The sequence below is a fragment of the Bos taurus genome, chromosome 3 (assembly GCF_002263795.3).
Source record: "Bos taurus isolate L1 Dominette 01449 registration number 42190680 breed Hereford chromosome 3, ARS-UCD2.0, whole genome shotgun sequence".
Taxonomy (NCBI): domain Eukaryota; kingdom Metazoa; phylum Chordata; class Mammalia; order Artiodactyla; family Bovidae; genus Bos; species Bos taurus.
The window spans coordinates 58,215,855-58,227,866 of NC_037330.1; the positions used below are offsets into that span (position 1 = coordinate 58,215,855).

At 37.4% G+C, this 12,012-nt stretch overlaps 1 protein-coding gene and 1 long non-coding RNA gene across 4 annotated transcripts in view; one reads left to right on the forward strand and one right to left on the reverse strand.

Annotated features, from left to right (window-relative positions):
- The window catches only part of COL24A1 (collagen type XXIV alpha 1 chain), a 392,387-nt gene that overhangs the window by 280,337 nt on the left and 100,038 nt on the right, over window positions 1–12,012 (forward strand). For all 3 annotated transcript variants that reach the window (XM_024990097.2, XM_024990098.2, XM_024990099.2), the window contains exons 37-38: window positions 1,003–1,056; window positions 1,198–1,305. In XM_024990097.2, the coding sequence (XP_024845865.1) occupies window positions 1,003–1,056; window positions 1,198–1,305 (162 nt within the window). The remainder of the gene's footprint in view (window positions 1–1,002; window positions 1,057–1,197; window positions 1,306–12,012) is intronic.
- On the reverse strand, window positions 393–3,657 carry LOC132344885 (uncharacterized). Its single transcript, XR_009493941.1, has 2 exons — window positions 3,326–3,657; window positions 393–555 (listed from the first exon to the last, which is right to left on the reverse strand). It is a non-coding gene; the product is annotated as an uncharacterized lncRNA (long non-coding RNA).

Genomic DNA, 12,012 nt, shown 5'->3' on the forward strand with positions numbered 1-12,012 from the left:
TCACAAATACTAATGATCAGCTCTCATGCTGTTTCTTGACCTAGCAAGCACAGATAAGGCATTGAAACATAATTTGTGTTTAGAAAAACAAAAAACTAAAGGCATGCAAAGTTAATACGTTTCAAAGAAATAATTAGATAATTATAATGAGATAGCTTACATTCTAATATAGACAGTGGTTCATTTAAGCTGTGGTAAGTTTTTTCCCAAGATAACAGGGACCAAGATAATTTTAAGAGACTTTCTTTTTTTTCTTTTTTACTGAGAAGTAAAGTTGGGAGATGTTTTTTGCATCCAGTTCCTTTCTTGTTCATTTTTCCTCTTTTTTTCAGGGGCACAGACAGTATGAGGTGAGGGTAATGGAAGTATCAGCAGTGGGAGCAATGGGCAGCTGTGAAGACACTGACTAATTTATTTTTAAATGGTTCAGGTCACAGGAGAACTAGTACTTCTTTAATCACTTCATAAAGTGTAGCTCTACATTTACTTCTGCAAGTTCTAAGCCGGGAAGACAGCTTCCAAATGTACCAGGGCTTGCTCTGAATGTTGCTTCTCCTGTGTAAGAGAGAAAACACAGACCTAAAAATCTGGTACACTGATTTTAACTGAATTAAGTTGTATTAATCCATGTAAATTCAGAAAAGCAAGCTACTATAATTTTATGAGATTCAGGATTTACAGTCTTTAAGAAATGTAGATGTAGGTGTCTGTTTCCAAAGCTACCACATGAATATATATTACCCTTAATTATCTTAAAGTTGTTAATATTCCAGGACCCTCTTATTTGAATTTACAGTGCTATAACTCTTTATATCATCTTCAGAGTTATTCTGGGCAAATTAAATCATGTTTATTATATTGTTAGGTAGTCCTTATAAATAAAGTAGAAGTAGGAATAAACGTACATAAAACTGCTACTTCTATGGATACGAGGAGCAAAAAATAAAAATTAGGATAAATGATTTAACAACATAATAGATATTATTTTCTGCTGCCAAATAGGGTGAACCAGGAGCTCCTGGAGAAGAAGGTCTACAGGGTAAAGATGGATTGAAGGTAAATTATGCTTTTAACATTATGATTAAGGTAGATGTTTTTGAGAAATCTTTAAAATATTATACTTAATTTTCTATGTGCCAGCAAAAATCTCCTTATTGCATGGTATAATTTTTCTTAAAATTTTTTTCTGGGTTATAGGGGAACCCAGGAGGAAGGGGACTTCCTGGAGAGGATGGAGAAAAAGGAGAGACAGGCTTACCAGGGACCACAGGGCCTTTGGGTGGACCAGGTCTGATGGGCCCTCCGGTGAGTACCGCTGGGTTCAATACTCAGTGAACTCAGCCTTCTACACACACACACACACACACACACACACGTGTGAATCATACACACACATTCTTGACCCCCTGTCCATTTGGTGTTTGAAAGTGTAGAATTATGGCTTGAGTGAGGGACAAACCAGGCACTGATTATCAGCCTTCCTAACATCCAAGGAAAAAAGATCCTTTTCCCATATGTCACACAGGCTATTGAACTTCTTAATTTTTTCTCTCACTTTGAGATATAATTGACATATATAAGTTTATAGTACATGACATGTTGATTTGATATATATACATAAATATTACTAAATGATTACAATGGTACTTGTTTTATTTCAGCTTCAAGAATGCCCTTTAGCATTTTTCTGTAAGGCAGGTTTAGTGGTGATGAACTCTTCAGCTTTGGGTTGTTTGGGCAACTCTTTATCACTCCTTTATTCCTGAAGAACAGTTCTGGGTATGCTGCTGCTGCGTCACTTTAGTCGTGTCCGACTCTGTGTGACCCCAGAGACGGCAGCCCACTAAGCTCCCCTGTCCCTGGGATTCTCCAGGCAAGAACACTGGAGTGGGTTGCCATTTACTTCTCCAGTGCATGAAAGTGAAAAGTGAAAGTGAAGTCACTCAGTCATGTCCGACTCTTAGCGACCCCATGGACTGCAGTCTACCAGGCTCCTCCGTCCATGGGATTTTCCAGGCAAGAGTACTGGAGTTGGGTGCCACTGCCTTCTCCGAGTTCTGGGTATAGTGTTCTTCATTAAGAGGGCTTTGTTTTTCTTCCCATATTATAAAGATGTTATCTCATTTTCTCCAGGTCTGTAAAATATGTACTGAGAAACCTACTTACAGTTTTATTTGAGCTGTTATATGTGATGAGTCACATTTCTCTTGCTACTTTTAAAATTCTCTCTTTGCTTTGATGGTATAATTACAGTCATCCCTCAGTTTCCATGGGAGATTGGTGCCAGGACTGCCACAGATACCAAACTCTTCAGATGCTTGAGTCCCTTACATAAAATGGCATAGTAGTTGCATATAACCTACCTACATTCTCCTGTATACTTTAAATCACCTCTAGATTACTTATATACTAGTAAAATAAATACTATGTAAATATGTTATAAATATAGTATAGATGCTATGTAAACCATTGTCATTGCATGGCAAATTCAAGTTTTGCAACTTTCTGGAATGTTTTAAAAATATTTGTATTTAATATTTTTATAATATTAATAAAAATATTGATATTATTAATATTTTCATTGTTTGACTCTGCAGTTGTGAAACCTGCAGGTACTGAGTGTTGACTATAATGTGTCTCAAAGTAGCCCTTTTTGGATTCAACCTATTTGGGATCCTTTGAGCCTCAAAAATCTGGACAACTATTTCTCTCCCCAAGCTTGGGATGTTGTCAGCCATTATATCTTTAAATATTCTTTCTGCTCATTTCTTTTTTTATTCTCCTGGTATTTGCACAATATTGTCCTACTTGATGCTTTCCCATAAGTATCCTAGTCTTTTTTATTTTTGCTCTTTGGGATAATTAAAATCACTTATCTTTGAGTTCATTGATTCTTCTGCTTGGTCAGGTCTGCTGTTGAAACTGTTGAATTCTTCAATTCAATCATGGTATTTATCTCTAGGATTTTTGTTTATTCTCATGATTTTTATTTCTTTGTTGAACTTCTCATACATTGTTTTCCTAATTTCATTTAGTTATCTGTCTATGTATTCTTGAAGTTCACTGCACTTTTCTAAGAGGAATTTTCTTGCCTGGTGTGTTGCAGTCCATGGGGTTGCAAAGAGTTGAACACAACTTAGCAGCTGAATAACAACAATTCTTCCCTGGAGAATTCCATGGACAGAGGAGCCTGGTTACAGTCCATGGAGTCACAAAGAGTCAGGCACAACTAACACACTATTCTCAATTCTTTGTTAGACAGTTCACAGACTTCCATTTCAATTATTGCAGTATTTTAAGTTTCTTTTGATTTTGTTATATTTACCTGTTTTTTTTATGATCATAATATCCTTGCATTGTTGTTTGCACATTTGAGTAAGTGATCTCCTCTTCCAGATTTTATAGGTTTGTTTTGGCAGAGAAGCACCTTCACCAGTCTCTTTGCTTGAGGAAACTGGATGGGTCTGCTTATAGTGTTTGTGGGCAGGCACAGCTTGCTACTGAGATCTTCAGTTTAGTGGGGTCCCTACCCATATTGTGAGGCAACAGGAGAGTTGCCACTGGGTGGTCTCTGCAGTTGGGTTGGCCACCTGGCTAGTCTCCAGATAGCAGTGGGGCCACTAAATAGGCACCCTGATTGGGTAGGTATGCTGGCTCGGTTCCATGTCAGATGGGGCCATTAGCTGGCTTCTGAAGTTACCTCTGGTAGGGTATGATCTCAGGCTATTTTCCCTGGAAGGACAGTAGCACTTGTTGGATTCTGCAATTAGGCAAGGCCTCATGTTACACTCTCTAGGCAGATGTGGTCCTGGTAGGACCCCATATTCAGGTAGAGCTGCAAACATGGCTCCACAGTTGAATGGAGCTACAGGCTGTGCCTCAGGTTTGAACAGAGTTGCTTTTTAATCAGTTAGGGCACTGGCTATGCTTCTCTGTTGGATGAGGTCACTTGCCAGGCTCTCTGATTAAGTGGAGCATCCAGCTGCATCTCACAGATAATACTCCAAGGTAGGATGGAGTTACATTGCCTGGGTGAGGTTACAGGCTGTTTTTATAGTTGGACAGGCTGTAGGTGAAACTGTTGTTGAATAGGGCTGTTAGCTGGACCCCACAGCTGGGAAGTATTTAACTTAGACTGGACTCCAAGCCTTCCCAGGGTCACTGCTCAGATTCCCTGCTCTGCTGGCTTGGTTCCCTACCTGAGCAAGGCTGTAGTATGGACTCTACAGCTGCCTAAGTTCTCAGACGAGGCTTTCTGGTCAAGCAGGATGGGAGCCCATGCTTAGCTATTGAGCAGTGTTGTAGAATTACTCACCTGCCCAGGCAGGGCCATAGGCTCAAGAGCAGGTATGAACATTTGACTGGGGACCCACACCACTCCATTATTCTGGCCTGGAGAATTCCATGGACTATACAGTCCATTATTTTGCCAACAAAGGTCCGTCTAGTCAAGGCTGTGGTTTTTCCAGTAGTCATGTATGGATGTGAGAGTTGGACTATAAAGAAAGCTCAGCACAGAAGAATTGATGCTTTTGGACTGTGGTGTTGGAGAAGACTCTTGGAGAGTCCTTGGACTGCAAGGAGATCCAACCAGTCCATCCTAAAGGAAATCAGTCCTGAGCTTTCACCGGAAGGACTGATGTTGAAGCTGAAACTCCAATACTTTGGCCACCTGATGCAAAGAGCTGACTCATTAGAAAAGACCCTGATGCTGGGAAAGATTGAGGGCAGGAAGAGAAGGGGATGATAGAGGATGAGATGGTTGGATGGTATCACCAACTCAATGGACATGAGTTTGGGTAAACTCCCAGAGTTGGTGACGGACAGGGAGGCCTGGCTTGCTGCAGTCCATGGGGTCACAAAGAGTCGGACACGACTGAACGATTTTCACTTCACTTTCCAAATCATGCAGAACTGCAGCCAAGCTCCCTGATCAGACAGTGCCACCAGCTAAGTTCTGCAGATAGGCAGACCACTGGCTGGGATCTCTGTTCAGGTGCTGCTACAAGCAGAGATGAAGTCCAGTAATACTTTAGTGCTGGTTACTGTAAGTCTTGCCCCTTTGCCCATCTCATCTTTTCCCCAGTTGTCAGGCCCTCAAGTTCCCCAAATGATCCTCATGCAGACCTGACTGGGCAACTCTGGAAACATCTTGCAACAGTAGATGGGCTGAATATCCACTTTGGGTTCTGTTTTTCTCCACAGGAGAAGCTATAGATCAAATGGGTTCACTCTGCAGTGCTGTGTTGGCCTGGGGAAAAGACAATGCAACCCAAATGAAACCTTTCCTTCAGCTTCTAATGTGGCTATTCTGTCTCTGTGATTCAAGAACCTGCTTCAGCCTCACCCTCAGGTTCCAAGCCACACTTCTTGAGACCTGGGTTTCTAGGATTCTTGATAGTTTTAATTTTTTTAGAGGATTCATCAGGACTGGACCCACAGAGAAGCCAAATAACAAGTACTGAGTAAATGTGGTTATCTTCCTGAGAAGTTTTCTCAAATTTGTTTTTACATAAGAAAGTCATTAATAATTATTAATATTTTAGCATAGATTTTTTTTTTCAGACAACTGGCCTAGTTCCCTAAGAAAATACTAAAGTTATTTGGAGTGGTGGTGGGGAGGGCAGCAGGATACAGAACTAACAAAAAGGTCTACTCATGCCGTAGGACAACACAGCCAGGAATCCCAGAGGGATGATGCAGCATGACAAATGGTGATGGGCAGAACAGAGATGAAAAAGGGGCTCAAAACAAGACATGAAAAAATGATAAACACAGACTTCATCTGCTTCATAACTTTTCCCAGGAATAATCCTGCCTTGTACACATCTTTGGTGCCTTTTTTAGTAACAACACATGTGCATTTCTTTTTTATTCTTTTTGTTGTTCTTCTTGGAATTTTAAATGCCTTTTAGCTCATAAGCTCAATAAAAATACCATGGCATATTTTTTCAAAAGAATTTTATGACCCAAGGAGCTATTGCTTAATCAGGCAGCCTGATGTTCGATTTATTTTTGCACTTCAAAATAATTCTTCCTTAGGCAATGTCACAAAGATGCTACCTTAAAAATTCTTTTAAAAAATAAGAGAGTGAAAAATATTAATTTTTTTCCAAGTAAAGAGATGTTCTTTTTACTTTCTAAAAGATTGGTAATTGAAATCTGGATAGAAAAATAAGGCAAGGGAAACATCAGTAACAAATTCCCAAATCCAAGATGTAAACTCTTTGAACAAAGGAGAACATATTGTATTTCATGCTTGAAATCTGCTCTAAAACAGACAATTCAGTTGTCTAAATGCATAACTCTGCATGAGAAAAAGAGCTTGAAGGCTTCTGTGAAAAAAACATCTGCCATCATTCATTTCTTAAAAAGTGTATCACCCTGGTATTTAAGATCTAAACAGATGTGAAGCTATGTACTCTAAAGCTAAGTAGGTATAAATGAAATTGTCTTGTTTTATTCCTTTACAAGAAAACTTGATTGGATTTATTGAAGTTTAATTTTCCCATCTGTGTAGGGTAGTATAATATTAGGTAGGAGTGAATATCTTAAGAGAATCTGAAATTAAATAATGCACACTTTTCAAAGAAGCTTTTTCAGTAGAGTCTTAAAAGTGAAGTCAAAAAGATGAGAGGAATAGTTAGAAATATTTAGTTAGAAATAGAAAAGAATGAGGTATACATGAGTCTTATTTCTAAGACAGTTTCCTTGGAAACCCTGAAAAGTAATCACTTTAGAAATCTGAAGTCAGTGGCATTAAGGAGTAAAAGGTTATCTAAATCCTTATCTTCTGAGTGATTCATATAATTCTGGTTTTAGACTTGCCTGTTCTGAACTGTTGTGTTGTAAGGCAACACACAGTAGAAAGAACCATGCACTGTCTACTCTGCAAGAATTGTTCAAACCCATAGTCTATTACTAAAGTGCTGTACATTGTTGAGGGAGCCATTCTTTGGTTTCTCAGTTTACACATTACACTTAATAAAGGGGTTGGCGCTCTGCAGAACCCCTATGATGATTGTGTCAAGGAGGATGCTGAACTGGAAGGACTTTGTTTATTCTTTATCTGCTTGAATCAGAGAAGATTCTTCCATGTCTGGTTAACATATTAGCTTCTATACAGGCTTTTTTTGAGAAGAAAAGGTTACATAGCCTTAAAAAAAATTAGCTTGGATGTTTCTAAATTTATGTTAGCTTTACAAACTGTGACTCTGTAGAAATTTTCTAAATTTTTAGAAATTAAAAAAATTTTTTTAATTTTCTGAATTTTTATGTAGTTTCTAAATTTTTGTTAGCTTTACAAACTGTGACTCTAAAATTTTTCCATTCACTAATTCAGTGAAGTTTATGAGTTCCTTGGATGAGCCAAGAACTCTCTCCTAAGCTTTGGGAATACCAAGGAGAACAAGATGAGAAAGGTTGCTGATGTCAGATTTGACAGTATCATGAAGACTGAGTAGGCAAGATCACTGCAGGTGGTGGTTAATGTAGTGATGAAGATAAACAGGATGATGATAAAGGACAGCTGGTTAAGGGAAGGGGAAAGCCAACTAGTTACGAGAAGAGAAGCTATTTACACTAAGGCAGTGAGGAAAGGCTTCTCTAGATAGGGGAGGATTGAGCTGAGACCTCGAGAGTGAAGAGGAGCCAGTGAATGAAAGAACTTTGGGAAATCCTTCAAGGTAGGTCAAATAGCAAGGACCAAGATGGGGAAGTAAGAATGATCTAGGTATTTTTGGAAAACTAAAAGGAGTTTGTTACAGCAGAGTGAATAGTGAAAGTTGTTTGAGATGAGCTTGAGGAAATAGGTAGGTAGCAAATCATGAAGGACCTTTTAAACCATAGTAAAAAATTTGGCCTTATTTAAAGTATAGTAAGAAGCCACTGAAAGGTTTCAAGCAGAAGAAAAATATAGTCTCTAATGGGAACATTCTTTGTAATTTCCAAACTTTGTTTAACAATGTCTAGTGTTATTGGTTATCTCAAGGGATAAATTAATTTCCAGGGAAAAAAATAAACAAGATAAATTTGAATTACAAAAGCATGTGATGTACTGAGAAAATTTAATGAGGGAAAGAATGATCTTTTCAACAAATGTTGCTAAAACTACTGGATACCCACACACTAAAGAATTAATTTGGATCTTTCCTTATGCTACACACAAAATTAACTCAATCTGTGTCATAGATCTAAATTTAAGAGCTAAAACTATAAATGTCTTGGAGGACAACATAGAAGGAAATCTTCTTGACCTTGGGTTATGCAAAGCCTTCTTAGATAACACCAAAATTACAAATAACAAAGAAAAACAGATATATTGGACTGCATTAAAGTGAAAAGTTTTAGAACTTCAAAGAACACCATCAAGAAAGTGAAAAGACACCATAGAATGGGATAAAATATTTGCAAATTATATGTGATAAGGGACTAGTATCCAAAAATACATGAAGAACTCTTACAACTCAATAATAAAAAGATAATTCAATTGAAAAGTGAAAAGTCTTTAAACAGATATTTCTCCAAAGAAGATATATAGAGTTGGCAAATAAGCACATGAAAGATACTCAACATCATTAACTATTAGGAAAATGCAATAAAGCCACAATAAAATACCACTTACATCCACTAGAGGGAAAAAAAAAAAACAGAAAATAATAAGTGTTGATGAGAATGTAAAGAAATTGGAACTCTTATACATCATTGGTTGGATGTAAAATGGTGCAGCTACTTTGTAAATCAATTTGGCAGTTTCTCAAAATGTTAAAAACAGAGTTACCATATGACCCATCAGTTCTTGGCATATACCCAAAAGAATTGAAAACAGGATTCAAACAAAAATTTTTACATCAATGCTCATAGCAGCATTATTTATGATAGGCAAAAATAAATAACACAAAATGGTCATCAATTAATAAATGCTTATTAATTAATGTAGTATGTTCATACAATGAAATATTATTTGGCAATAAAAAATATACTGATCCATGCAAAAAAAAATATTGATTCATGCTACAACCTTGGTGAACTTTGAAAGCATTATGCCTAGCAGTCAGTCATAAGAGACCACATAATACAGGAAATATCCCAAATAGGCAAATCTCTAGAGTCAGCAAATTAGGGTTGCCTAAGGCTGGGACTTGGGAGGAAACTGGAAGTGACTGCCATTGGGTACAGGATTCTTTACGGGGTGATGGAAATTGATTCTAAAATTATGGTGATGGTTGCACAACACTATAAAAACCATTGAATCATACACTCCAAATCAGGGGTCCCCATCCCCCAGGCTATGGACCCCTACTGGTCCAGGACCTATTAGGAACCAGGCCACACAGCAGGTGAGCAAGCAGAACTTTGTCTGTATTTACAACCATTCTCATTACCATGCAAGCTCTGCCTCCTGTCAGATCAGAGATGATATAATAAATGTAATGCACTTGAATCATCCTGAAACCATACTTATCTCCCCCATCCATGGAGAAACTGTCCTCCATTAAACCAGTCCCTGGTGCCAGAATGATTGGGGGTTACTCCTTTAAATAGATTCATAATATGGTATGTGAATTATATCTCAAAAAAACATCATTTTTAAAAACGGATGTGATGTGTTACTTCTGAGACTACAGCTACTCTCACAAAGTTAGATCAGTAGGGAATCCCAAATCTGTCCTCTGTGGTGTAAGTAGGCTGAACATCGAGGCAACTATTCTCTGTCAACATGACATGCGTTTAAAGGGATTCTTATTTGTGTAATCATTGAAGAAATCTATTAAAACATGCACATTGAGAAATGATTGCCTTTTTCTACTCTGCCATGCAAGTCTCTAAATACAGAAATAGGTTGCAGTGGGTCATGTAAACTTTTAAAAGCCAACATTTGGAGAAAATTATCACTGATGCATTTCAGAAGAAACACAAAAATAAACCAGCCACTCCCCAAAAAGAAAAACAAGCTATCTCTAAATAGAAAAAAAGTGAATGAAAGAACCAGGAGAGATCTTTCTGATTATAATGACAGAAGAAAATACAATATAGAACACAGGCAATGTCTTTTCTCACACATAATGAGCTCTTCGAATATGTTTTACAGTTTATTGTGCAGAAGATTTCTAACAGGTCCATTTGTTCTATTTCCTAGAAGCTAAAATGTATAAAAATGTCACTATCCTTTGCCTTTTATTCATGAACTTTGGTTTTAATTCCAGCAGATAGTAAATTTTTTTAAGGTGTTATCTATTTACAAATAGATATCTAGTAGACCAGCTGATTAAGGCTAAATATTTTCTTCTTTGGGCATGCATTCTATCATTCATTTATTAAATGTTTATTAAGCATCAATTATATATGAGACACAGTTCTGGACACTGTTACAACAATGAACAAAACAGACAAGATCTCTGCTGTCATGGAACATGCAGTGTAGAAGGACAGTGTGAACAAGAATAATAATTTCTGATAGTTATAAGCCCTATGAGGAAAATAAAACATGGTAATGGGATTTTGAATGCCCTGATAAAGGGGCTACTTTAATTGGGATGGCCACAGAAGGACCACCTGAAGTTACATTGAGCTATATGCCTAAAGATAAAAAGAAGCCAATCATGTGACTATCTGAAAAGGAGTATTCTAGGCAGAGGAAACATCTAATGCAAATGTCCCAAGGTAGAAAGGGTATTTATTAAATGCGCTATTTTAAAAAAGGAAGGGTCCAAGTAGTAAATAACTGGAAAACAGGATGTCAGAGAAATAGGAGGTGGCAGATCACATAGGGGACTATAGACCATGATAAGAGGTTTGAAGATTATTCTGATTGCAATGGGAAGCCATTTGGAAGGTTTTACATAAGGAGAGATGTTTGATTAAAATTGTTCATGATCATTTGGGTCACTCTGAAGAAATGGAACCTAAGGGTAAACGTGGGTCAAATCACTTAGAAGGCTGTGGCAGTCATGTAGGCGAAAAAATGATAGAGTGACTTGGAACGCAGGGGAGCAATAGAGATAGAAAATACTAGCCAGATTCAAGACATCTTGGAGATATAGTTGACTGGATTTGCTCATGGTTTGGCTGTTGAGAAAGAAGGAAAGCATAATAAAGAATAAATCTGAGTTTTAGGTGAGCAACTGAGTTGTTGCTCATTACAATTACGTGTGTAATAGGGTTACAGATTGGTACTTTGACATGTGCAAATATAACATTTATTTCTGGTTAATCTGGTTTTCCTCACAAGCCCTAACTTAGATTAGTGGGGAGTGGTTGGGGAATTGAAAGAGAAAGAAAGGAAACTTTTATATCCAATTCAGTTAAAAGCTCAATCTATTCCTATAATTTAGTAGTCTCTTTGGGTAAAGCTCAGACTCTTATGATGCTTAGTCTCTCAAATGTATCAGTCTTCCACCTCCCTCTTTTCTTACTTCCTAATACTGACTCTGTGTTTGCAGTGGTGGCAAGGATGAGGAGGCCTTGGATCTAGAATACTGGACAAAAGATGGGAACTAGTGATTCCCATATAGATGCTGAATTACTGTATAAAGAGATATTCATTCTTCCTTTATAATCAGGAATATGTGAATTGAAATCCATAATAATATATCATTTTGCTCCCTTGAGATGGACAAATTTTAAGTCTGATAGTACCAAACATGTAAGATTTGGAGTAATTGGAACTCTTAAAGGTTGCTTTTGGGAATGTAAATAGGCTAAAACTCTGGAGAATAAGTTGGCAAAATCTTATGTACTGAAAGGTACATGTATCCTGCAAGCCAGCAATCCAATTCCAGAGTATACACCCTCACCCAAAAAACTCTTGACGAAGGTATATAGAGGTAGGTACAAGAGTGTTTACTGAAGGACTGTTTGTAGCATAAACAAAACAAACAAAAAAAAACTACCAGAAGTTCATCACTAGGGACATGGCTAAATAAATTGTGGTTTGATTACAAAATGGAATCCTACTATTTAATGTTGTAGCTCAGTAGGAATGTGGGAATGTGGGAAACCCAGGTTTGATCC